Below are 27,599 nucleotides of genomic sequence, written 5' to 3'. Positions count from 1 at the left end.
ATTTATCAGCGCAGAGTAGGCAATTATGTGTTGCCTCCTCCAGGAATTACACAATGCTGCGATGCTAAGAGGTAAGGCACTGGAAAAACTGAATCCATTCCCACACATTAGGGCTAAGTGAGAATACGACTGCAACACTGGAAAGATGCCACGACAATCTGCATAGACAAGCAAAGCCCCAAAACCATATGGGCCATCGCTGTTTTAAGCAAATTGTCCAGGACATGGAAGGCTTTGAAACCATAAGCCTGTGTCACCTTGTAGGAGGGAGAAGTTCCTTCACACAAACCTTTTGCCAGCAACTCTCTGCATAGCTTGGGTTGTATTTGATGTACTAGAACAAATCTCTCCATAGGAGCAAAAAAACTTCAAATGAAAAAAAAATCCAATTTTCTCTGTTTATTCTGTACAAATAAAAAAAAAAACATAAAATAGAGATGCATTTTTAATCAAATGTTACATAAATGATCTGTCTCTATAGAAAATAGCTATACAGGCAAAAATAATTAAAGTAGGTTAAACTTCAGATTGTATTTTTTTTTCCAGCAGGCTTATTTATCAGATTTATATATAATCACGTCTGACTGACTTACTTCAACACAACAGGTAATATTTTCCATGTTGTGGTACCAGTTTTAGTCCAGAAAAGCAAGATGTCAACAGCTGCTTTAACCAAGCTTTAAACACGTGTCTTATTTGTACTTAGAATTTGTTTAAACTTGTAATATGTTCGTTTCTACGCACAAAAATACAGAAACTCTTTTGAAAGCAATGCTTGACATGCTTCATTTAAAAAGAAAAACATGTTACTAATGATCTTTTTTTTTTAAACAACGTTTTTATTTCTGGAGATTTCAACATCTTGATTTAGGCTTATAAAGATAAAAGTCACTAAAAATAGCACGTGAATACTGACACAAATAACCTCGTCAGCAACGTTACTTTATGAAGATAGAGATTTGTTAACAAAAACTCACAGCAGGATTGTAATTCTGTGCCACAAGAGGCCTGACAGCTTTGGACTTGCTCAGATATTTCCCTCCAGAGTCAGAAAACAGAAACATTTCTTACCGTTTTCTTCAAGATATTCCAGTATCTGGCCACCAGAAACAGGACCCAAGGACAAGACCTCCTCTTTGGATCCTCTCACATTTACACACACAACTAGAATGAAACATTCCTTCAAAGTTAAAATAATTTATTTCTAAATTATCTGACAGCAGTGGCCCAAGTGTCGTTTGTGGGGAGACTTGGAAGAACCCATCCTGGAGGGATGCAGCTTCCTTCGGGGTGATCGGCTGGCACCAGGTACTGATCCCATTCGTGCCTTTAAGAGAGAAAGTCTTGTTTGAGAGGAGCGGTAAGATTATATACCTACATACATATTTGTTCATGCCAACCAATACACAAAACAACTGTAAACTGTACTCTGAAACATTTTTTTCAAAGCAGAAATGTGAAAATTTTAATATACTGATACAGTAAAGGCAACAGCTAAACATGGAGTGCACTCTGCTTCACATGGATGTCTGCTGGATACAACTTTATTGAGCTAGACGGTAGATACTTAACCAAAAAAGAGAGAAAAAAAAAAAAGCAGAATTCATTGCATAATCATACTTGGAAGTTAATGAAGTAAATAAAATTTTACAGTCTCAACAAGCAGTACTTGTCACGTTAGACACTAAAATAAAGATTTTATTTCTACCTGATCTGGATTAGCGCTGCTACAGAATGCTCGGCTTGTAAGTAATATTCTCTGAAGGGTTGCAGTAGATGGGCAAGAGGAAATTCATCTGTTAAAGCACAGACAGAAATTATTCAATAAGCCAGAGACACCTTCGATTCTAGGAAGTCTTAGAAGCCCCAAATTTGCCAACTCATTTGTTACTCCCCAGCCTAACTTGGGATCTTTACCTACACAGCATGGTAAGGATTATTTAGATGCTTTGCACGTCTCTTCATCCTTACCGGAGCTGTCAGAGCAAACTCAAGACTAGCAAAACTTTTTCCTGCCTCCATCCTCTAAATAAGGGGAACATATGGACACTGAATCTTTACAAATCACCCAGGTCACGCTTACCAAATCACCAACTAAAGCATCCACTGGGTGCAGGAAGTCTTCAATCTACTCTATTTATTCCTACTTGAGCTCATCTACAACCTCTTCTTGCAAAATATTATGGAGTCAGCTTGAGAAATACTGCAGTCTATGCTGAAGAGCTAAACAGTTCTTCTTGCATCACATTTGTTAAAAGCAGTTAAATTACTTCTCTACGTTTATCCCATCTTTTCCTCTAAGCATAAATTACTCCAGCAGATGACTTCTTTCTCAGCTATTTTTGCTCCTGTAATTTAAACCCAGCGCCTAAGAGATGAAAAAAACAATAGTGATGTACGGCACGCAGGATCTACCTGGATCCCCAAAGAGCTTGGAATCAATTTCACGTTTCTGCTGTAAAAGTTTTTCCCTTTCCTTCTTCTGTTTCTTCTCCATTTCTCTCTTCCGTTCTTCCTCCTGCTCTCCCTCCAACATAACTCTTAATGCTCTCTCCTCCGCTTCGTACAGCTCTGTCCGGTTTTTTAGCAACGTTTTGAGACTTTCTACCTGACTTTCAAATGCTTCGTCTGCTGAGGGAGGTGGACAAACACCTAAAGAGAAAAAGGATTAATTTTAAATTTTCAGATTGAGAAGAGGCTCTGTTAACAGACCAGAGAGTGGAGCTGGCAAAACGTCAGAGAAGCATAAGCCTAACCTTGCTAACGATTACCTTGACAGAAGAATTTTCTGATAAGGAGGGGCTTGGAAACATAGGAATGCAGCCACTGCATCCGCTTTGCTGTTCAGCATTTTATAACTATTCTCGCATAACGATGTAACAAAACCCACTGATTAAGAAACAGCTTTTCCAAACTGCACCTTCCACATCACACTATTTCCTGCAAGCGCAACTGGAAAAGTTTGGAAAAATTCTCCTAATTAACCTTTTCTGCCAGCAGCCTCTTTTCTCAGTTTCCGAAGCTTTTCTAAGGCACGCAGGATGTCCATCATTCTCTTTGTGTCTGCTTGCTTCTTCCTGACCTCAGATAAGACACTGTCTGCAGCAGCCTTAAGTTCCCGCTCCTGAAAGCAAAGGAAAAAAACAACAGATGCATGAAATATCCCCCACAGACAAGAAAAGGCACTTTTAAAAAGATGAGCAAAGCCCTGGAGGTCAAAATAACTTCCTAGTAACACAACCATAGCAAGTCAGTCAAACATCTGATCTGCTTTACCAAAAAGTCAAAAACTAATAGACTTTAGGAAAAAATAAATAAATGCTGAGCTACTCAGAAATTTGGGCCAGAATGGCTGTTGAATTTGTGAAGCCCAACAACCTTTAGCTTCAGAAAATTAGCAAAAATGCACAATAAATGTAAACCGCACAGGTTTTACAGCTGTGCAGTTACAGACCATTAACATGGCAGAGTTTCAATGCCAAACCTTTCACAGCTGCTCTGCACCTCCCGAGCAACGGGCCCAGCACCCCTAGAGGGGTGAATCTTTGACCAGCAGCCAACAAACAGGTGCCTACAACACTTCACATCGAGCCTAATTTGAGAGTTTTGTTGGTTGGTTGTTTTTTGCTTTGGAGCCATCTTACTTCCCCACAAGACAGAAAACCTTATGAACGAGCTTCGTAGGGACAAAGCAGGCAGCAAGGCCGAGGCACCAAACCCTGCTGACCACTGCTGGGTGCACAGCAGCCGCTGAGGCACAGGGAGGCTGCGAGCTCAGGACCACAAACGAAGACCTCTACGTGCACCTGAGCTCATTTAACCGCACCCGCCGGGCCAGGACACGGATGTGGCACAGCCGAGATGTCCGCCAGGGCCTCTCCAGAAGCCACCAAGGGCTGTGAGCGCCGCTGAACCTCCTGGGCCATCAGGAGCCACGGAGGACGAAGGCTGGCGTGATGCTGGCGCAGCACCCGTGGGGTGCGAGGGGACGGCAGGATGAGGCCGCCCGACGCCAGAGACCATACCCGGTTCTTCTCCTCCACCTCCTGGATGCACTTGGCCCTCCACCGGTCGATCTCTGCCTCCCGCTCGGTGGCTCGGGCGGCCTCCTCCTCCTTGGCCGCCTTGGCCTCCTGCTTCCTCCTTTGGAGGCGCTGCCTCCTCTTCCTCGCCTTCTCGGCCTTCCTCCCCAGCTCCCGCAGGTAGCCGGGTTCCCTCAGGGGCCTCACGGCCTCCCGCAGCTCCGACCTTACCGCCTCGGCTTCCACCCGCACCTCGCCCCATCCTTCCTCGTCCCCCTCGGCCTCCAGCCGCCTCAGGGCCCGGCAGGCGGCGGCCAGGCGAGCCACCAGCCCCAGGGCCGTCACCGCCAGCCGCCGCCCGACCTCGGGGCTGGCACCGGGGGGCACCGGCGGAGGAGGAGGAGCAGCAGCGGGGGGAGCCCGGCGGCGGCGGGCCAGGAACTGCGCCAGCCACTGCTCGTCCCGCTGCCGCTGCTGAGCCTCCTCCTCCGCCTCCGCATCGCCCGGCGGGGCCCCGCGGCCGGCCGGGGGCCGCTCGGCTGAGGGCCACGGGGGGAAGAGCGGCGGGGCGGCGGCGGGGCGAGGCGCCGGGAAGTAGGGAGCGGCCTCGGGGGGCAGGAGGAACGGCGCGGGAGCCGCCGCCGCCGCGAAGGGGGGAGCCGGGCGGCCCGAGGGGCCGGGGAAGGGCGCGGAGGGAGGCGGAGGAGCGGGGGAGAAAGGCCCCGGGGGGAAGGCGCGGAACGGCGGCGGCGCGAAGCGACCCGGGAAGGGCGGCGGCGGCGGGGCCGCCATCTTAGGGAGAGGGAGGTGCAGGGCTAACGCGTGGGGAGGTGGTTATCGCCGCGGGGGGCGGGGCCAGCGCCATGCCGGCGTGGTTTATCGCCGGGGGGCGGCGGGGCCCTCCGGCAGCGGGTGCGGGGAAATGGCCCCCTGCAGCCGGTCCCCAGGGAGGAGCAGGGACAGGAGCGAAGCCCCCCCCCCAGGCTGGAAGGCCCTGGCCGCGTGCTGAGGCCAAGGTGGGGCCCCTTCGCTTCGCGACACGTTTTTACAACGTGTTAAAGTGTTAGAGCCCCACCAGCAGCACCTTTTATCGTTCGTCTGCATCAGTTTAAAACCAAAAAGCTAAAATCTGGAACAAAGCAAACCTTGCAGTTCAACAAAAAGCTTTAAAAACTATCCAGAAACAGCCCCCAGCCACACGTGGTGAGCCACCACTCCTGTCCAGCCCAGCGTCGCTCACGGAGGACAAATCTCTCTCGAGTATTCCACTTTGTTTTATTCAAACGCCAGCAGTGAAGTACAAACTGTAGTTACACAGCATTTGTTTCCTTAAAAACAGTTCTTGGTTACATAAGGCGAAACAACTTCCAAAACTAAGTTGTTCAACAGTTTTGCCTAAAATGTTTCCCCTCCCCCTGCTCCACTTAAAAAAGGATTAAAGAATTTGGAGTTAAAAGCGGTCGGTTATGTTCTTCACTCTACAAAAAGGAAAATGAGGATAAAGTTACAGACAGATCACCACAGATTTAGATTTGAGGTGACTAAGCTTCTCCTAGAAACTTCCTCAATTCTAAAAGCAGCTTTTTCTGAACCATTAACGGGTCGTTTAACCAGAAAAAAAAAACGTGAAATCCTAACCAGCATCCGTTGCATCTCGCTAAAACTGCTTTCTGTGTAGGAACACAAGTATTACAGGACCATCACCTACAACTTACATGACAAAAATTAACGAGAAATAGGGCCAACACATCTGCAGTACCTTCCCTTACCTAAAATATCTACTAGATGGAAAAGAATGATGCAAGTTTTATTGAAATAGCGTGAATTAAAATTAAAAAGGGCCCAGTAAAATCTAAATCTGTGCATCACTGAAGGACAAAACCAAGTTGTAAGCAACAATTTTAATTCCTCGAACAAATAAAAAACATACAGGTCCTTTAGTGTTGGTTTTTTTTTTTTTTTTTTACAAAGACTTTCCTAAAGGATTGAATTTATTTTGACGTGAAACAGAAGAGGGAGGATTGCTTGCTGTGAGACTAAAAATCAAAGACAAAACCACAAGATGCAATACTAGCATTTGAGCATATAACTTAAAAGCACTGTCATGTGAACAATCACTACTGATTACATCAAAAATATTATACATTTACTTCTTTCATCTCAACATTATAAGATAGGTTGGGCAAATACCTGGCACCAAAAAATTGATGCATGATAGTTCCAATATGTTAAACAAAATGTACTATATTAGAACATTAATATTTAAAAATTTATGCCAAGTTCTCTTCCAAACTCAGATGGCTTACCAATTCCTGGAAATCTTATTTACCCTTCTGGAAAAAATAAGCAAATTGTTGTCTTCACCTTCTTTCACGGTACTCCAGGTGACTAAAACTTACTCCTAATGGAGAGGTGAGCAATAGGATGTATTTGATATTGCATCCAAATTAACGTAACAAGCTAGTGTTACATTTAGCAAAATCTCCCAGCAGTGTCCATAAAGTGTCCCCTAGTTTTTCAAAATCCTGTTGCAAGGGCTTCCTCCCACACATGTAACAAGTCACTCCAGCACCTGCTGGGTTTCAAACACCAGCAGAAATCTAACACTGACCTGAACACAACCCCGTGCGAGTCACATGAGGAGCTAATAGTTTATTCACCCTCTACTAATTATTAAACTTGTTTTCCCATTTGTAGAGTAACATTATTGTAAAATCTAACTATTGGTAGTACCTGCATTGCTGTTTAGTTTTTAGAAAAAGCAATTCAGGTGTTGCTATATTTGCTATACATTTTAATCGAACAAATGTAATATACAATTTATATTTGAACATTATGCCGTTCAAGTCCACACAATGTCCATCAAATAAATCAATGTGATGTCACAGTAAAATACACGATCTGATTTATCTAATAAAGTTCCTCATCACGTATCATATCCGAGATAGATCCAATGCTGTTAGTATCAGATTGTGAAGCCAGAGGCAAATCCTAAGGAAATAACCAAGTGCGCTTTATGCAGGAGAGCGTTCTGACAGTATTTAATGGTTTGCAGCATCTGCTTGTCGAGGCCAGCCTTCTTCCTCAACTCCAGAGTCATATTCCTCTTCGGATGAATCTTTAGTGGGAGCCCTATAATTAAAACGAACTGATCAGACACTTTATAAATTGAGGGGGAAAAAAATGGAGACAGTTTCCATAGCTTGTAGTAAATATGCCACCTGTAAAGTGCCATGATGAAAAATGTTCTGACAAGCACGCCACCCGCTTAATGACCTTCTGAGCTGAAAATGGTGCTATGCAGACTTAAACTACTAATATGCAGTCTCATTACTGAAAAAATCAAAAAGTTAAATTCAGTTAAATTATCTGAAAAATTAAAATTTACATACTAAATCAGCAAACACGAGTGCTGGCGCTCTGCAAAATAACAGAAAGCAACCATCACTGTAATACTAACACCTTAAGCTTCCACCGTTCCCTTTGAGAAACGAGGTGCGCTGAACCAAGCTTCACCAAAGACACAGATAAATGCAGAGCATGCATCTCAGTGGACAAAGTCACTCAAAAGTTTTCCGCAGAGGTAGAAACCAAGCTGAAGTTTCTAAACATCATTCCTCTTTTTTTTTTTAAGCCTGACCCATTCCCTTTCTACTCCACTGCCTGTTCACTAAAATTATTTTTTTGCCTTTAAACGTAGACTTGCCCAGTGCTTTCAGTGCTCTACCACATCATTACCATAATACAATCATTACCACATTGATTATTTTAGCTAGTGCTCAGCAAATCAATAGATGCTTCTTTTTGGCTCTCCACTGCTGTAAGAGTAATGGAGGAGAAAACTGCTGCAGCCTGGAGCTTGCATAAAAATACACCTCAGTGTGGTAGAAGCTAGAAGAAGGAAAGATTCTGCTTGAGAAACTTCAGCCCTGCCACATTTAAAACTTCAGATTTTTACTGTTACCTTTTGATGCTGATCATTTACTTTATTTCTACAGGTATATACACACACGCACAAGGTTTGAAGTAACTTCATGTATGTTTATTTTTTAATTTCTATTTAAAAACTAAAGAAATACAAACCCAAAGCCTCTAGGACAGAATAGGCACTAAGTCAACTGTGTACAGTGTACAGATTTAGGATCCTATTTAGGTTGTGTGCATGGTTGTGTGTTTATAAACTTGTTCCTATGGATCAGGATCCCTAACTGTATTACTCTGTTCTGATACTTCCATTATGGATTTACCTAATGTATCCTGGCTCTTTTTTGCCTTCTACAACATCTTTGTCAACTTCCACGCATACGATGTCAGAGTTGGGCACTTCAAACATGGGCTCCAGCAACAGCTTTTCCTACAAGAAAACAGAAGAAAAACATTTCCGTATGCCATCTTCTTCATGTTCAAAAAAAAATATGGTTAGCAAGTAATTCTTAGGGCCAGATGTTTTTCCTGAAGGAAGAAATCTGAGTACACGCATTTCTAGGAAGAGATTTATTGTATCTATATGAGACCCCAAACCAAGTAAGGCTTTGTCTCTAAATTGTTATGATTAGGACCACATACATGAATATGGGTAGCTTCATTTACTCAAGATGAAACCATTTACTCAAGATGAAACTTGATTTACTTACCATTATAGATCGCAGACCTCTTGCACCAGTTTTTCTGTCCAGGGCTAGTCTGGCTATAGCCTTCAATGCATCTTCAGTTACATTTAATTCACACTACATATAGAAAAATGGCAAGTTTAGTTAATTATTTCACTCATAACTCAATAGCTTGTTAAGAATTAAGTAGTTAACAAAATTTCGTTCATTTCACAAACTCTTATCAAAAACCAGAAGAGCTTCAAGTTCTTACTCGATATTGTGTATGTAAACTCCTCATACAACAATGGTCTCAGCAATCAATGTGCAAGTTTTTAGAACTTATTGTCAGGGTAAATCTGGTTTGTTTGGTTGGTTGTTTTCCCCTCCGTCATCTAGCAAGATGTAGGAACAATTTCAGTCTTTACACATCTGAGTCAGTATTACTCCTTTTCCTGCAAAGCTGCTACGTACAGTAAGATCATTTTCTTCAGCCACAAAACACAACATATCTTTAGAGTGAGGCAGCTTTTTAATATTGTATTTTATAAACAAGAATATTGAAAAGCTGTCAAAAGTGCAAACCTTATCCATGCTGAATAATGCCTGGTATTGGGGGACCACAGCATTTCGTGGCTCAGTAAGAATCCGTACAAGGGTTTTCTCATCAAGGCTGTGCAGAGGAACCACAACAGGCAAACGTCCCACAAACTCAGGAATCATGCCAAATTCAATGAGATCTCTGGCTTCCACATGACGCAGCAAGCGATCCTTTTCTTCTATGTCTTCGTGTGTGTTGGACTCTCCACTTATATTAGCAAGATCAGCTGCTGCTGCAGCCCTTCTGCCTTTTCCGATATTAGATGGTGTCCCAAATCCTAGATACTGCAAAACAAACATGTTGTGCTTACATAAAGTTTTCTTTATGTAACTAAATCATGATGCAGGTGTATAAAAAAAAAATGGAGTGACTGATTACGTCATTACATATTAATTTAAGCTTAAGAAATTACTTTTAGTAAAATTATCTCCCTTGCACAAAATCCATTTCTTATGTGTTAATACCCTACTGGGGGGAATTAAATGTTAGACTGAATAAAAGTTCATCCTTAACAGAAAAAAGGTTAGTAACACGTCTTAAGAAGTTTTCAAGTAATAGTGACACTAAAAAGTGCTCTACGGAAGCTACACAAATGCATGCAAGAACGCCTACATGATACGTGAATTATTATAAACAGTAATTTGGATTTTTGTCACTGTTCTAGTTAGAAGCAGGGTACACACACTGTCAGAAAGCTGAAGCATACAGGACTGTTCCCAAATATTAGTATACAAAACAATAAAAAATGCATGACTAGGTATTTTCATAAGATGATAGCTTTCAACACCATGTACTCAAGATATCCAAGTATCTATTAAAAAAGTAAAAGCTTTTTTCTACTGATACACAAAGGTTTTCTCAGTTCCATACTTGGCACACTCCACCTGAAATAAATCCTCTTATCACTGCTTGAACTAACTGTCTCTTATTCCTTTTTTAAGAAACATAGAGCATTACAAAAGTTTAAGAAACGACCACTTAAGGATAGACAGTAAGTGCACTATCAACAGTTTAGAACCTGCATCTATCTGCATATGCTAAAAATTTCTCAGTGGAAGCAGAGACCACTGCTAGCTACTTAAGCCTACTAACAGACTTGCTCTTTGCTGCCTTTCTTAGGCTCCTTGACCTCAGGTCCCCAGATAACAGAAAGAAAACCACAGCTCTACACCCAATCTTAGTAGATTTACAAGTACAGCAAGACCTTCAGGAGTCAGTACTGTGTGAACAGTAATCAGGATTACTATTTCAGTTCAAACGCAGCCTGATATACTCACTTTTTCATTTTTCCTCCTGCTGATAATTCTGTCAAGACCATTGAAAGCACCAGAAGCTACAAAGAGGATGTTTGTTGTGTCCACCTGCACCGTTTCTCCACGTAGCTTACGGGAATTCTTTTCTGGAACGTTTACTATTGTGCCTTCTAGTAATTTTAACAGGCCCTAAGGAGGAGAGAAGAAATAAACAATGCTTTTAAAAAAAGAAATGCAGTACCATGGAAGAACACATAGCACAGCGTGCGTATCTTTACAGGTTTTCTTTCAATTTTTAATTGCTTATGCCTTTATACTAATTGTAAATGTCTAAAGAAATCAGTTTTCAGGATAGACAAAAATCTTTTAATGCAACTCCCATCCAAATGATGAGTTGCACAGAGTAATGAACTGCTTTGAGGGTTTTGTCAAAAACGTAAACTGTTACCTATTCTTGCCTCTGTTATGCAACTTGCTATCTGATACTGCAAAGATGTTTTTAAACTAAAACTTTTCCGCAATACAGTCCTGAGTTGCTTTTGGCTTTTTTTGGAATGAAGAAAGTAAACAGGAAAGGTGAGAGTTTCAAAGGTTAATAATTAAGAAACTGAAGAACTATAACTCTACAGTCTCATGCTATCAGACGTAGCAGACTTGATGGACTAAGTAAAGCCACTCCATGGAAATACTTACTTGTTGAACACCTTCTCCTCCAACATCCCGTAACTGATGAATACCGGGAACGCTGCCAATCTTATCTACTTCATCCAGAAAAACAATTCCTGCAGTTACAGAAAACGGATTTAAGGAAGGTTCTACTTTTTAAGAGGCAAAAGTTTACACACAGGGAAGAACACAGTTTAAGATGGCAATCTGTTCTCCCTTCCTATTTCAGATTGCAAAAATGTATGACCTGAATATATAAACAAAGCTACGGACAAGAGCAAGAACTGCAAGATATATTTAGAGTTCTTTTCAGGTTTATTATTTCTGATTTCAAAGTGGTAAAATTCAGGGATGTGACACAAAAAACGTAAGTTACAGAAATACTGGTTATCTCCAGGTTTAGAACACCTAAGGTTAACAACCTATTCATGAACTTCAGGCAACTTATTGTACAGGTTTACCTTGCTGAGCTTTTTCTACGTTGTAGTTGGCATCTTGCAGCAGTTTTGCAATGACAGATTCAATGTCTTCGCCAACATAGCCAGCTTGAGTCAAGGTAGTACAGTCACAGATAGCAAAAGGTACATCTAGACATTTAGCTAGAGTCTGAGCCAGCAAGGTTTTACCTGGTAAAACAAAAACTGTACGTTATAAATGCCACATATTTCTTCAGAGCACACAAACCTAAGTATTTACCATAGGATCACTATTACTGTCATTAAACATTTAAAATGATATCAGCATGTTCATACAATGATATAAGAAAATTTTCCAATGCAGCCGGTTTTCACTAACAGTGCTCATGTTAGCAAGCTGTATTCCTAAATAAGACTAGTACTGTATTTGAGGCAGCTTGAAATGCTTACTGTACCACAAATAAAACGTCATACAATACGCAAAAGAAAATCCATTTACTTGCATGTATTAAAGATTAAGTCAATACGTAGTCCTTTGCACTAAGGGTGCAGTGCAATGACCCATTGTTCCTGCTTTGAAGTTGGGGAGAAACATAATTCCAATATCATTTAGTGAATATTCTCCCAAATAGTCTGCAAAATGCCACCACAACAACACAAACACCCCCGTTTTCTATGAACACAGATATCATTTCTTTTAACCACCTGTAAGTGATCTGTCCCAGGTGTGAAACATCACTTTCTAACCACAGCATCTCAACTTGCCATCTAAAAAGCAGACAAACTTTAGATGCATTTTATTTCAGCTTAGGGAAAACTTACATCTTTTAATCAGTCAGTATTTAAAGGCACAAAAAAAAAATCACAAAAAATATGACCAGACTTCCTTCCTTTTTAAAGCCATTTAGCTCAGCTTGATACAGTGACGTGAAAGCATAAAATCCCGGTTTGGAATTTACAGTTTAGCTTTACAAAGATCAAATTGAAATAATCACAGAACAGGGGGGAAAAAAAAAAAAAAAAAAATCACTCAATTCTAAGGAAAATTAGACGTATAAAATGATGCAGCTGTATACCTGATCCAGTTGGTCCAAGCAGCAAAATATTACTTTTTTCAAGTTTTATGTCATCATTGGGCGAATCTAGTACTTCTCCTCCCCGTTTTTCCTGAGGTATTTGCTGGTTCATTTGTTGCTGCATCGATGCTCCTAAAGCATTACCATGTGGACTAATCCCAGCAATCTGCAGCAGCTCTGAAAAGAACAATAGTAGTAGTGTTGAAGCACTGACAAGGTTTGTCATTACCTTAAATGCATAAAAGCTTTTCCTGATTTATTTTTTTTTCCTGTGAACCTATAATTCCACCTATTTGTGCAGAAACTTAGAGCTAGGACTGCAACAGAAATTTGCTGCAATTATTACAAAAACATGAGTTCCAATCATATTTTTGCACACGTTTGTATCTACATATATGGAGAGAATTTCTCATGATCCAGTGGATTATTTAAAAAAACTGCTAGAGAAATTTTCAGTCCTTACACAAATTGACTCATTTTCATTGCAGTTTTTTTTTTTAAACACATAGAAAGAAATAAACCCAAACCACTGATCTCTGTGATGAGAAAGTACAAGAACTGACTTACTGTAACATTTACAAAAGCAATGCAGAGGCCTACTCTCAAGACTTAAAAATGTGCCTTAGATCAGTTGTTACAGGTTTTGTGTTCATATGTGGATAAGGAATTTGAGCTGAATATTCTTTCTCCATAGCACTACAGTTGTAGTTGGCTTGAGGAGTAGAATTTTGAAGATTACGAAAAGTGGTCTGAAGAGGTGTAACTGGGATTACAAACTCATCTACTCTAGACTAAGGACAAAGTTCAATAACTAGCAAGAGTTTTGGTGGACCAAAAATAAGTGATTGACATCACTTGGACAAAGAAATGGTACTGAGGTTCAGGGCGAGGGTACCCTTTAAAAGTGTAGATACCCTGCAGAAAACAATTACAGTACTTCCCTTATTATCTACCTCGCATCGTATATTGTATGGCATTGATATAATCACATCAGAGATTAAGTTTTAAAAAAATCTTAACTTTCACTTGTTCTATTGAGGATGATTCTAATGGACAGGTGATTATTTAACCAACTTTATAAAAGGTAACTTTACATTCTACCTGCTTTCTGCCTAGAATGAGATAAAGAGTCAGATCCTAGTCAGTCAAAATATGCTCGATGCCACCAGTTAAATTTAATTACAGAAGAAAAGCAAACATTTTTTACTCGGTATTTCTGACTAATGGTCACTAAACACTACTCTACATTAACACCAAAAGAGTACATATTGCAGAGGAGGACATGAGGAGAGAGTTCACTTACTTGTAAATCTGTACTCATCCTCCCGTCTTCTGATTTCTAATTCTAAGAGAGAGGATGAAAACAGTAATAAAAAGTAAGTTTATAAAAGCTTAAATTCTCCACCTCTTGCCCTCTTCTGAATACATTTCATCACTGTGTATGAAGGTATTTCTAACACAAAATCCCCACATGAATTAGTTTTTATTGCTGTCAATTGCTGCCCCAAAGTCGACTTGCATGTTTGTAAAATGACAGCCAGCTATCTACTACTTAAAACATTTACAGACTATTAACTCCAATTAGATTTTTGTTTTGAAAACATTTATTGGAGGAAAAAATGCTATAATACAACTTCATTTTGAAAAGACTTCCTTAAACTCACGCATTTATAGCTGAGTGTTACTAAATAAGATTGATAATACTTTGAGATACGTTCAGTTATAAACATTCACTGCCAGTCTCTTTGGGTGGTCATTTTATCTTCTGTGGAGGATCAGGAACTTTCCTATGCCAGGTACAAGACTGGTCTCCTACCACTACGAGAACAGTTTCAACCCCCCAGTTAAACGTTTCTTTAAGTAAATTTAAAAAAAGAACAAGGTTTGTTTGCTTAGCGTACTATTAATTGGAATACAGAACAAAACACCTTAAGAAAAAAAAAATCAAGGTACACTTTGAATCGGAGACAGTAACTTAATCCTACTTCTAAAAATAAATTAGATCAACATAGCTACACACTTACTCAGTGGCAAACGTACTGCCAAGAGCAGCTCAAACTACACCTGCTAGGTATCGAACAATACTATGGTGACCAACAGATGCTGCCAACAACAGGCGAGTTTAGAAAGGTAGCTATTCATCAAATTCACTGTGCAAAACACTGTCTTCACGATCTGCATTGTTGCTTGCAGATTAAGCCATTAAGTAGTAAAGGAGATTAGAAAGAAAAATTTAGGAGGCTCATGTTATAAACTTAAAGGAAAACACCTCCTAACACGTGCCAGTAAAAAACGTTATATATTTTACTGTTTACGTAATAGGTAGACAATACCCATGGCATCATAAACCTTCTGGATTACTATTTAAATAAACCACAGAAGTACACACACAGGGAAGTTCAAATTTAATAGAATTTTTTTAATCATTTCAGTTACAGAATATCTAGTGTCAAGGTAGAAGTGTTCATATGTTTCTTAGGTGAGATTTTCTTAACTTACTGATGCAGTACGTGCTTATCCCACTTTACTTTGTTTAGGCAGTGAAAACAGACTGGTCCACTTTTGACCTATACTCTCTGAATGCAGTGAATTTGTATATACAGTGGTTTCTGAAAATGTTGGGTTTTACCTAATAACGTTCAAGTCTATCAAACAACATTTTAGAGAGCTTCAACATTTCCTTTCAGAAGTATTACTGAACTAAAATTAAACCGATATGGATGGCAGATCTACTACTACTATTAGAGAACCAAAAATATAAATTAGGGAACTGAAAGGGTGAATTTTATTTGACCAGAAGAATACCAAACACCAGACAAACCTCTTGGTGTTAAAGAAGTCTGCTTTTCAACTTCAGCCTGCTGTCTCAGGTTAGCTGGAATATTATTGTAGATCCTCTTGTAATGATTATACACAGCTACTGAAAGCACCTTCTTGGCAAAACACTGACCAACAACATATTTGTCGAGGTAGTTATAAATCTGAAAGATAACTCAGTATTAGTAACATTTCTAAACAAGCTTGTAGCAAGAAAAAGTAGTAAACTGTGACAAAGCTAAGACTTTACAGGACATTCAAAAATTAAACTTGAGTGTTGCTTTATTTTGTGAAGGTGTGCGAAGATTCTGACATACATTCTGAAACCCTGATAACTAAGCAAAGCTGAACCCTGTGACTTTGGGATAAAACAGGACATAAGCAAAAGCTCTAACCCCCAAAGTTGGACTAAATAGTTCTGACTTTAGTTTATTTCAGTCTGTAACCTAACCTGGAGAACGTTACAGAACAGAGAAATAGGAACCCAACATTTAAAACACAAAATAGATTCCTGTTGATAAGTTTACTGAAAAAGGTGGGACTTACATAACTAGATTGTGTCTGCAAGTTCTCTGCTACTAATATTTGAACCCATTGTCCTTTTCACCCAAATTTGTAAAAGAAACAGAAATTTCAAGTATATTTAAGTTCTTACAAGAGGCCTATCCAGGAGCCACATGCAGCTTTAGAAACCACTGCAGTCCACTAGGAACCGCAGAACACAGTAAGCTCCCTCTCCTCCTTCTGGAAGAAGGAAACCAAGTGACTTAATGTGGAGGCAGCAGTAGACAGGTTGCAGCCACACACCATCTAGCCACAATTCTCACCCAGAAAGAGGCCACAGAAAAGGTTTTGCAACTACGGAAAGAAGCTGCCAATATCAGGGTGTAGAAAATAAGGTCAGAGCAGGAAATTAAAGATACCATGGTTGGCAAGGACTGAGGTTGCTTCAGGGTCACAAGGCCAAAATTAAGGTATTGCACCTCAGTCACAAGACAAAGCCAGAGGAAAACAAGCCCAACTACTTTTATGGGATCTACTTATTCCTTTATCAGCGCTCTGCTGCATCACAAAGCTCTAAAAGGTTTAATCTTGAACTAATCGCCTTTGTTTGTTGCTCTGTCACAGCAGAAGTAGTAAAGTCTTCCAACGTGATGGAAGGAACAAGGAAACATCAGGGTGGCATTAAGAACTGTACCTTTTTCGGTGGAGGAGGTGGCTTCTGCTGGAATGCCAATTTCACAGCTTCAGCTGCTGACTCAGGCTCTTTAATGATGCTCTTTTTTGTGTCTGCCTCTGACAGTACAACAAAAAAATGGTGACACTTCTCACACTTCACAAAACGAGTGGAAGCTGCAGAAAAAGTGAACAAAATGGTAAGAGAAATGACTGAGTATTCACTCAGCTGCCTGAGTTTTAGTACACAGGACAAGCATCTGTAAGACAGCACAGTCAACTCTGTTCACACGCTTTCCCTTTGCTTTTAAAGCTTCTAAGGTGAACAATTAGTGGACTACGAAATCTGACAGAAGGAATGCAATTTGCCCAAAGTCACAACGCAGAGCACCTACCAAACAAGGGACTGGAAAGCAAAACTATTTTGTATTTTTTCAGGAGCACTAAACTCAGAAGAGGAAACTCTTCACCTCAGAGCGATGCAAAATTAATGAGGGCTTCTAACTATGCAGGAAGTGTTAATAGCTCAAACTAGCAGGCAAAAACGTTGTGGTTAGGGACGGGCTACTCCACAGTGTGGGAAAGCAATCTACGATATAAATCTCAAAGACAGCATGCAGCAGGTTCAGGGAAAGGCAGGCACGGCAGCTCCTGGTCTCTGCGTCCCCCTGGCTGCATGATGCTCCAGAGCGTGCTTGAACTGGTCACCTAAGCCCAGGACATGGAACACAGCACCACACCAACAAGAGACAGCTACGGTATGCAGCAGGTGATCAGGACTTGGAGAATTTCCAAGACCCTTTGCTTATTTCTTTTACTGTCAAGAACAGAACACATTTCTTTCAAAATCCAAAAGCTCCTATTGCTGACTTTGTGAATCACTTCTCAAGAAGCAAGGATTGTAAAGACTGGTTTCAAAACCCACAAAGTTTATTTCTTTGGGAAAATCCAAGTTGAAATAATCTAAAATAAAGAAAAATAAGTTTATAGTCTGAAATAGATCTTTTCTAACAATATTGCTATATTCTGTTACATACAAATTGAGTGCAACAAGACTGATTAAAACTAAATATATTAGAAAATTTATTAAATTAATAGTAAAGGAAATGTAGCAAATTCACCACATGAAGAACTTCAATGTCAGAACTTCTGAACTCTTAAAAAGCTTTTAGTAAATGGCTTGTAGAGTCTTGTACCAGCTGATTTACTAACAGCCTCTAGCAATAACCTAGCTGCTTATTTATAGCTTGGTTTTGCCTTCCATATAGGTGGCATCAGCATTTTACTTTGCTAATACTAAATACACCTTATGGCTGAATAAATAACAGATTATTTAATACTGTAGCACATAATATGGTGACCACCACAGCTTTATTAGCTCTGCTCCAAAGAAAATTTGTAAAACAGCTGGAAAGTTCTCCTGGCAACATTACACATCAGCGTTATCTGCCTGACGGGACTGAAACGGAGAATTGCTTGCATACATTTGTCTCACATAGCTATTTATTAGTCAGAGCATCACATGAAAATACTCAGAAGACCCCTGGTATCCTTAATGGCTACAGTGCCACGAGGCTGTTGTCCTTCCCCAGGCGATGCTAACAGCTTTTTTAGGATGCAATAGCCACGAGAATACTTGCCCCCCTTACAGATCCACAGGAATGGTGAAAAAAGAAAATAAACAGGCTATAAGAATACTATTATGCATTCTGAAAACATCACTCACTGAAAAAAAAAATCATTGCGCAGAGTATATTTGCATCAATTACTGCAAGCAGCACACAGAAAGGTTACAAGAGATCTTTCTTACTTTCAGCAGGACCAAGAGGGTCAATAGTTACAGAGAAACTTTGATGTATGGGGTGCCCCTGGCAAATCTGATAACTCAGTTATCAAAATAACGGAGAAACCAGCCAGTTTCTACCATTTACTTAGCATCTTAGAAAGAAGTATCAATGAGTTTTAACAGCACTCCAACTGTAGGGGCAAAAATTTTGAGATTCTTCTCCAAAATCGAAGGAAACCAAGTTCAAGTACTGCTATCTTCCCAAAAGTGAGCTCTCAAAATTTCAAGCAACTTTTCTATTCTTAAATTACTGGCATGTTTTTATACGTTGTGTTAGCAAATATGTAAAAACACAGGAAAGAGCTTTCAGGTCAAATCACCTCAGTATCATTAAGATACCTGCAAATATTTATGACATAGTCGAAGAAGCAAGTCAAGTGCTGGTTTTGATTCAGACAACGTTACTGTAGCATGTCAGAGGCTGCGTTTGTAAAGAGATTTTTAAAGTCCCCACAAGCTGACCTTGCCAAAGAGAAATGCTGGGTTTCTACAACATACACAGGAAGTCAAAACAAGAAGATTAATCTTGAAAACACTTGTAGGGCTGTGACAATGGCCTACCAAACTGATGAGGTAAAATGACATCAAGGAAAAAGAGCAGGGAAGCGTGTAGCCTGTTACGTACCTGCAGTAGCAGGGAAGTTTTGCTTTTGAGGATGAGAGCTAAAGGCATCAGCTGGAGACAGCAAAAGCAGTGCCTCGTTAAGGCTTCTTATGTCAAGCAGCTTTAAAGCTATTGGATTTCACTCTGCATCTGAGGCTCACGTCTTATTTCACTGAGCCCAGAACACCTTGCATAGTTCCACAAACCAAAACAATACAGGAACTGCTGCAAAAAAATACGTCAAAGGCAAATCTATTAACTTGTTTGGTTCTTCCTCAGTAATTAATTACTGGAAAACCATAGCCAAAAAAATTCTTTGTGCGAGATTTGTCCGCTCAATGGTTAATTGCAAACTAATTCACTAATAAATGTGGCTTTTATTCAGTATTTTCTTGCCCTACTCCTCTCAAAATGACTAAAAATCTAATATTTAAAAATCAAAACAAATGCTAATTCCTTATCTTCCTTTGGCTTTTGACATTTGGGGCTCCTCAGTTCTGTAATTCAAACCAGAACTGGATGAATTCATCTTTTTTGCTAAGTAAGCAACAAAGGTTTAACTGAAAATCAAGTTACAACATGTGTAATAGAACTTGCAACCCATTCATTTCGGAACTTATTTTTTCGTTATTAGTTTATATATATATATATATATATATTTAAGAGAATTAGAATGCAGCCCTTTTGTTTTCCTGCTGCTTTATATTCTCTGATTTGGCTGGGAATCAGTGTACTCAAAGTGACAGACTAAGCCAGAAAGAAACACATCCAGAGAAAACTTGACTATGACTGAGAGGAATTTCTGAGAAATTAGAGCAAATAAAGAAAATAAAATTGAAAACAAAGATTTTAAGTTAACAATTAATAGAGTGGGAAAGTCCACTCTACTCCATTACTGAGTGTCACCGCACTTAGTTTGAACATAATTTTTTTAAAGGCTGTAAAATCCTGAAGTCTCAGAGTATTACATGCAAGGATGAGAGAAGCAGATACATTCAATTATTCACTAGCAGACTTCTTTATATTTTGACTTTCAAGCTTCTGATAAATTTGACCAGCTTCAACAGTACCTGTGCCGTTCTGATGCCACGATTCAAGTGACACATTGCTACTTTTGAAGCTGAGACTGCATTAACCAGACATTTTCTCCCATGATATTAGTATGAATAAGTTTTCTTCATATGACAGTTTTCAGGCACGCCTAAAGATTCCTAGTGCTAATGCAAATATACTGAATTAAATCTCAGCCGTATAGGCACCCAGTGACTGTTCTGCTCCAAGGAAATGCTTGAATGGCATTTGCAGATAAAAGCACGACCTCCACCGATGCGTTCTCTCCGCTTGCTGAAGTGAGACAGTTTCAGAATGACTCTGTCTACACATGAATCACCTCGTAAGAAGGTAAACCAGGTTAAAAATCCTTCCACTGCTTTCAACTCCACGTAGTCCACCAAGAGACCGATGCACAGAACATCCCAGAGGATTATAGTTCTAGTTACATTAGTTGGTGTAAGGTTTTTCAGAAATGCTTGTCTACAGTTTCAAATAAAAAGACTTAATTTTAAAAAACAAAGTAGCAACTGATGACTGATCTTTTTATTTAAGCATGCTGTTACTATAGATTTGTCTTGTGATTCATGACACCCAATCATTTTAATAGTATGTTTCGTGCACGTAGCAGTGAATAAAAGCACACCTGCTCATTTTCTCCAACTACGATACTAACAACCATTAAACAAGCTTACGCTGTCCTGGTCTTAAGCTTCTCAGTGCACAAGCCTGATTATGACCCGATACTTCCTCCTTGAGCCCCACCAACTGAGAGCGGACATTTGCTTTCTGACAGCTATGTTCTAGGCTGCTCTCAGTAGCACTGAAATACGGAGAAACGTCCCTAAGTACGGTAAAACCTACAGGTGCATACATGCATAACTGGCATTAATTTGGGCAGTACTGCAACAAAAGGTTGCTACTGCTGCTGGACATCAGGCATCTGATACGTTTTGGGTTTTCTGTTTGGACTTCGTTTCTTGTTATGAATCTGATTTTGCCATAGGAAAACATCAGAGGAAGCCATCTGTCATATACTAATTCCTCTGCTGCGTAAGCATTTTGGTTACAGTCCACACAGGATTAGTCTTACTATTTAGCAGGCAAAGGAAACGTTACATTAGAAACATTTACGTATGTAACAGAAAAATATATTAGTAAAGTAGTACTGTTTACACGAGCATCTCTTCCCCTGCATAAAATGTAACAAGCCATTGTAAAAACGCATATTTACAGTTGCTGTCCGAATTCTACTACCATGTCCTGCTCCACCGTATCATAGGAAATTACACAAACGTATCAACAGAGGCAATACTTCCTTACACCAATGTGGCCAAATTAACTTCTTTAGTCTATGTAGAACTTCGAAGAATTATAGAATGTGCTTTTAAAAAACTTAGCTATCAGGACTATATTAGGTCATTAACATAATTACATGTGAGGCTATTTATAAAATAAAGTATCTATCAAAACTTACAGACAAAGGTCTCCACGTGTGTGCACAAGTCACCACACTTCGGGCAGCGCAGCTGGTTCCCTCCTTTCCCAGAACTTCCAGAGCTTGACTTTTTACCACCCCCTTCACCGACAGACTTCTAAAAAAAGATTTGCAGACAATTAGCTCCAAACAGTGGAGCTGTTACGTTAGGCATTTAGCAGTGTGTTTATGGAAGCCAGTAATGTGAATATTGTAATACCTGAATGACAAAATAACTATTGTCAGGACAACACCACAACACAAACATTCTGAAGTGTCTACACATCCGCATTTCCCAGTTCTACCAATTCTGGATGCGCACAGAAGAGGCACCCTGTATCTACATTAAAACTGTTTGATTTGAACTGGAACTAACAAGCTAAACCGTGTCAAGAATGTTTTAATAGTACATTCCGCCATAGCTTATTTTAACCCCACAGAAGAAAACAAATCATACTTATGGAGAGTAATTTCATTATCACAGCTGTGTTTATTCTAAGTGTGCCTGATGTCACAACTCTCCGCATGTCCTTGACAGATGTAGCTATGCTGGCAGACGGCTGTAGGGCAGATATGACCTATAAAACAAGCATCTCAGACATCATCTGGAAAAATTCTCCTCTGACTCCTGAGGCAGAGTTCCCTGACAGAGTCCTACTTGTCTTTCTTCACGTTATGCTATTTAGTGGGGTTTCCTGTTAACATTTTTTGAATCTGTATCTGTTCTATGCCTTTATACCTTGACTAGTAACAGAAGCTGTTATAGTTCAGGAAACAAAAGATTTCTTCCCTCTTCCAAAATACTTCCCCATTTTTTTTTAACCTTACTTGCCCACTTATTTCTCAAGCACAAAAGACTAAAACTCTTTGGAAAGTGCCTCAAATGTGACAACGTGCCATATCAAGGCAGAAGTTATCACCTCAACTCTCAAAATCTTACTTGCTGACTGAAGAGCAATTTTATTCTCAGGTAATCATTTATCTGAAGAAGCTGTTGATTAACTATAATTATAGAGAAAGACTAGGATGGGAAGAGATTAAAATTTACCAGCAAGAATAAAGGTGGTGTCCTCACAAAGTTGTCAGCACTGATTTGGTAGTTGTATTTGAGCAAGACAACGAAAACATTTAAAACTGTACCTACTTTTAAAGGCCTACTTGGGGATAGCAGACTTAAAGGAGAAGAGTTCTGATTACTACTCTTTCCTGAGCTCCTGAAAACTGTTGTGAATGTATAACGTTCTACAAAGTTCAAGTGTCCCTTTATGGTAGGAAAAAAAAATTAATAAAACTGGCAAAAGCATTACGGAACGTTTCTATAGTTTGCTAACAAACTCACAATACATTTTTTTCTTTGCGGTCAGCTGCAGCAATTTGGATTGGAAGTGCCAAGTGTTAGCAGAATTCCAAAATTCTGATTTTAAATAAGGAAAGATCTACTAAAAACATTTAAGAAACATTAAAAAAAAAACACAATCATTGAAAAACCTTAACGCATGCTGATTACCTTGCCTCCTTCTCCAGAGCCATCCTTGCTTGCGCCATCCTTTGAAGCAAAATACGCTGGTGTTTCTGAAAAGTTTCTAAGAGGAATTCGTTTGAGGGAACAAGTTTCAAAAGTCCCAAGCTTTCCTAAAACAGGGACGCGTGTACGACCGCAAGTAATACCTAAATGAAAACATGAAAGCAAAAACATTAATTTCATCAATTGTTACACCGTAGGAATATTTTTGCTGCTACCACAGTCAGGTAACAGAACTACCTTGTTAACATCTGGCCAAAAAGCATTCTGGTTGTGACGACATATATCGGACGCACATAACTTCAATATACTGCTTTATAATTTCATCCAAGGCTTTAGGGAAATCACCAAGAAAACCCCAAACCAGTGTTTTCCTTATGTGTAATCTGTTCAAAATGTAGTATTTATCTATCAGTACCCAAATTTTGGACGTCAATTGAAAATACCCTGATGTCAGCAGACCCCAGAACCGATTTACATGAAATAGAGCTCAGAAGTTTCAGCAGCAGAACTCAACTCTGAACACCCAAATTTCTGTTATCCAAAATACATCCATGTGACCACCTTTAAGTTTATTTCATTAAACGGTGCCTGGATCATCCAAAAGTGACCTGAAAGTAATTTCACGTCCTCTAGTATCAGGCACAGTTCCACTCTGTCATGGGACTGGGAATATCCCACTTGTGAACCCGCTCCTCAGAACAATAAACACTATCAACATGTAGCGCTCATGGAATAATTCCAACACTGAAGTGAAAAAAGATCAGTGAAATGCTCCCTCATCACGCAAAAGTTACCAGAGAAGTGTCTCAGAGGCAGAGACCACGCGTTCAGACTTGGCTTTCACTTGTGAACTCTACTGAAAACTAATTTCCAGGAATCTGAAGCAATGCTTGACAAAAAAAAAAAAAAAAAAAAAGTTGTTCTGAGGAAAATTAAAAGCTAGAATTGCATTTGGCACACGCTGACCCTTTACACACAGGCACAAGCAAATTCAGCATAGCCTTACCTTTGTTGAAGCAGCTTATTGCCAACAGGAATAAAGCCTAATTGAGAAACTAACGGGCGTGTAAGATTACATTTCATGGCTAGGTATGATGTGAATCAACAGATGTCATGCCTGTGATTGCAACATCTCTCACCGTAAACAGACGAGTCTGGAAGCCATGTCTTTTATCTTTCTTTCATTCAAACTGCCCCATTTCTTACTTGCTTTATGCATTCGACAGGAGCTCTTTGGCTGCTGCCGACAGAAGAGCTATATAGCAAAAATGTTAATTAAAAACTTGTTGTTCAGACTTGGTTTTTAATCTGTTAAATCAGAAGTGCCAGAATTGTACAGAAAACCCCAAAAAGTCTTCGAAAAAGAATTAAAACGATAAAAATTGCAAGAGAAATACAGTTAATTTGCACTGGAAGAGGAAAGAATGACTAGAATATAATAAATAAATAAGAAAGAAAGAAGCAAAGCACTAGAGACAAGCCTGTATTTACCGTGAAAACCCCCTCAGACTTCTGTCAGGTCATAACCAGGAATACAGAGTCAAATGAGACGTGAAGTTATTTATTATGATACATGCTGCTTAAGATACCTGAACTTAAAGATGATTTGCGGTTATTACTTGTGTCCGTAAATTAGTCAGGAATGTCTAATGATCAGCATATTTTCCAATTTTAAACTCTGCTGAGTGCCACTACCACACGGGTAAACACCTTAGATTACAACACAGGAGAACCTACGAAAACACACGGATTGCTACATGCCAGAAGTAATCTTAAAATACTGGTTCATTTTCACAAGCGGTTGTGTCTTGTTGACTGAATGTGCACAGGGAGCTCCGAGGATCAGGAGTGCTAAATTTACTTGTCAGTACAGAACAAACTGTGGCGAGCATTCAAAACGTTACGCTGTTTTGCAGTAATTCCCTGTCTTGGGGGTTTAGTCCTCATATATGGTGCCTTTAAAGTGATTTGTTTTACCACGTCTAAAGGGAACTGGGACAGGACCTCTAAATTAAAGACGAAAAAAAGAAATAGTTCCCTGAGTGAAAAACAACATCCCAACTCTCCTGCTGCAAGGAGAGATTCGGCCGATGGAGAATGAACAGAGCCCTAACGAAGACTCATCAAACGTTTTACTACTAAGCACTGCATAAGGATCAAAGATGGCCAATTTTAATTGAGTGACACGGAAAATGCCCTGAAAACTTTATCAGACGACCTACGAAGCTACACAAGTGTCCGGGCCGGTAGGTGCCACGTTACCTACTGTGCCACTATCGATCCGAAGGCTGCAGTTGTGCGACTTCACCTCCAGCATTTGACAGGTTGCTGGCAGCAGACCCGGGCTAGTCAGCAACGTGTGCGCCGCTCTTAAGCTCTCTCCTGTTCCTCTTAACGAAAGCCTTAGTCGGTCAGCCTTTAGAGAACAGCGTTAAACTCACCCTGCCACATCTGCTGAACTCCAGAGGGTACGGATAGGCTAAGCCAGAAGAAAAAAATATTCCTGCTACATCAGCTTTAGGCACTGGGACGAGGCTTTCGTGTTTAGCCAACCTAGGTGTGACTTGTCTTTTTTTTTTTTTTGGAGAGAACTTCATTGTACAACTAAAGAATGAAGTAGGAAGAAAGTTATCACAACGACTTGCTTGCATAATTGAGCCCAGAGGCAAATTTTCGAAAGCGATTCCAGCCCACCGCCTGGCAACTTCCAGCCACTGATAGGTACCGGGGAGTGTCAGCAGGAACAGCTGGCTGGCACGGCAGTATCTCCTCAAACACACGAGCTGCAGTCAGGGCTTGGCTGGTTTTTTTGAAACACAGCTTAAAGAACACGCACCAAACCTACAAATTTTGGTAGCAGCAGTGGCTTCTATCCAGGGCGTTCAGGTTAGCAGGTTATGATAAACTGGGAGGTTCCTTTATACAATGTCAACCTTTAATTGACAGCTGAGGAAAGAAACACTGACTTGTGGGCCAAGCCTCAAATATTTTGAGAGAATCTGTTGCCCAAAGATGTCAGAGGGAGACTGACAAAGAGAAGTCTCCCCTCTGTGTGAGGCAACACTCCACCATCAGACCCAACGGCAATATCACAAGATATGATCTCTTATAGCAACCAAAATGCACCAAATTAACTCTTAAAATAAATTCTAAATAAAGCTCATGCAAAATTTTATTGTCCTATAACTGTGTTTTAGTCTCATTTGCTCTTGTAAATGTCCCTTTTAAATTTTAGGTCTGACTAAAAAATACAAAATCTATTATTTATTAAGAACAAGAAATGACATAAACAAAAAACCAGTTCCAAAGTAAATTCTGAACGTTGCCTGTTTTAAAGCGTGCTGTTTCGGTGGGTCTGCACGAGGCCAGACGGGTTGGAGCAGAAAGGGCTTGTCCAAACCCTTTCAGCACGGGTGATGTCAGAGATGGAGATAAAGTCACCTGCAAGGAGTTACCTCACCTCCTGAGAGCAATAAATCCCCTCCTCTGACTTATCAGGCCACTCCTGAGGGTATGATCATTCAAAAACTCGTTGCAGATGCGGCAGCAGTAAAGATTTCCCCCACAACTTCGGGGAGGTCTGCCTTTTACTGCAAGAAGTGTACAGCTTGTCAATGCTCACGACACACAAAAACACGACGAAAAGGACAAAACTAGGAAGAAAGCAGCAAGCCTCCCTCCGCACCCACCCTGTACCTAGCCTCACTCGTCTATTAAGTTGGTCGCAACCATTTTTTGCCGACTGAGCGCAAGTTTTTGTGAGAAACACTTCAAGTTCGGGCTGAAAAAAGCCAGGCTGTCAGCCAGCCAGCCCAGGCGGCGGGTTTAGCAGCCCCACAGCGCGACACGCACCGAAAATCATATTTTTGAAGCGAACTCTGCTCTGCCACCCCACAGAAACACCCCAACGAGAGCCCCTTTCCCTATAGCACGGCACAGCCCCTGCCCAGGCCGCCGGGAAGGGTTTAATGAGGAAAAAACACCCAAAATAAGGGCAGAGGTCTCTGATGGCGGCCGTGCTGGTCCCCAGGGAGCCCCGGGTGAGGAGGCCCGAGCTGAGAGGAGGAGGAGGAAGGGGAGGCTGAGGAAGGGGTTACCTCTCCGCGCAGAGCCCAGCAGCCGCGCGGCGGCGGCGCAGCAGTGGCAGGCGGACATTATGCTGAGGTGAGGTGAGGCCCGGCCCGGCCTAGCCTGGCCCGGCCCGGCCGCTCCCCCCCAGCCGAGGCCTGGCCCTGCCTGGCAGCGCCGCTGCCGCCCGCCCCGTAAACACCCCCCCCGCCCGGCGCCGCCTCGCTGACGGCAGCCGCGCCGCCCGCTCCACACACACACACACACCCCGCCCCCGCGGACTACAGCTCCCGGCAGGCAGCGCGCGGGGCGCCGCGCGGAACGCCGTGCCGCGGCCCGCGCGGGGACTTCTGGGAGGTGTAGTCTCAGGGAGGTGTGAAGGGCCCAGCGACCCCCTGGCGCGGTGCATCATG

The 27,599-nt window shown here is 40.9% G+C and overlaps 2 protein-coding genes across 3 annotated transcripts; both read right to left on the bottom strand.

The window, feature by feature from the left end:
• Positions 1 to 818: 818 nt before the first annotated feature.
• On the bottom strand, positions 819 to 4,825 carry PDCD7 (programmed cell death 7). The gene is made up of 5 exons (XM_035554605.2): positions 4,026 to 4,825; positions 2,986 to 3,124; positions 2,416 to 2,652; positions 1,709 to 1,796; positions 819 to 1,327 (listed from the first exon to the last, which is right to left on the bottom strand). Exons 1-5 carry the CDS (start codon positions 4,812 to 4,814, stop codon positions 1,210 to 1,212), a joined length of 1,371 nt encoding a protein of 456 aa, XP_035410498.1. The 5' UTR covers positions 4,815 to 4,825; the 3' UTR covers positions 819 to 1,209.
• A 453-nt stretch (positions 4,826 to 5,278) lies between these two features.
• Positions 5,279 to 27,385, bottom strand: CLPX (caseinolytic mitochondrial matrix peptidase chaperone subunit X). 2 transcript variants are annotated; one of them, XM_035554742.2, is made up of 14 exons: positions 27,216 to 27,385; positions 23,101 to 23,261; positions 21,594 to 21,711; positions 16,639 to 16,793; positions 15,445 to 15,604; positions 13,927 to 13,968; positions 12,624 to 12,800; positions 11,593 to 11,757; positions 11,159 to 11,247; positions 10,490 to 10,654; positions 9,197 to 9,496; positions 8,657 to 8,749; positions 8,270 to 8,376; positions 5,279 to 7,154 (listed from the first exon to the last, which is right to left on the bottom strand). In XM_035554742.2, exons 1-14 carry the CDS (start codon positions 27,271 to 27,273, stop codon positions 7,064 to 7,066), a joined length of 1,881 nt encoding a protein of 626 aa, XP_035410635.1. In that variant the 5' UTR covers positions 27,274 to 27,385; the 3' UTR covers positions 5,279 to 7,063. The 2 variants fall into 2 exon arrangements, with proteins under 2 accessions (XP_035410635.1, XP_035410637.1); XM_035554744.2 differs by lacking the exon at positions 13,927 to 13,968.
• Between the last annotated feature and the right edge of the window lie 214 nt (positions 27,386 to 27,599).

Source organism: Cygnus atratus, chromosome 11 (assembly GCF_013377495.2).
Source record: "Cygnus atratus isolate AKBS03 ecotype Queensland, Australia chromosome 11, CAtr_DNAZoo_HiC_assembly, whole genome shotgun sequence".
NCBI lineage: Eukaryota > Metazoa > Chordata > Aves > Anseriformes > Anatidae > Cygnus > Cygnus atratus.
This window is presented reverse-complemented; position numbering and strand designations above follow the sequence as displayed.

Bases quoted from the DNA above. Each gene is read 5' to 3' on its own strand.
- PDCD7 (XM_035554605.2), bottom strand. From the start codon at position 4,814: ATGGCGGCCCCGCCGCCGCCGCCCTTCCCGGGTCGCTTCGCGCCGCCG. The intron at 1,797-2,415 runs GTAGATCCTGCG...GTGCTTTAACAG, and splicing joins CAAGCTCTTTGGGGATCCAG to ATGAATTTCCTCTTGCCCAT. The intron at 1,328-1,708 runs GTAGAAATAAAA...TCTCTCTTAAAG, and splicing joins GCAGCGCTAATCCAGATCAG to GCACGAATGGGATCAGTACC.
- CLPX (XM_035554742.2), bottom strand. From the start codon at position 27,273: ATGTCCGCCTGCCACTGCTGCGCCGCCGCCGCGCGGCTGCTGGGCTCT. The intron at 15,605-16,638 runs GTACAGTTCTTA...GTTATCTTTCAG, and splicing joins CACCTCCTCCACCGAAAAAG to ATTTATAACTACCTCGACAA. The intron at 13,969-15,444 runs GTTTGTCTGGTG...CCTCTCTCTTAG, and splicing joins GACTTCTTTAACACCAAGAG to AATTAGAAATCAGAAGACGG.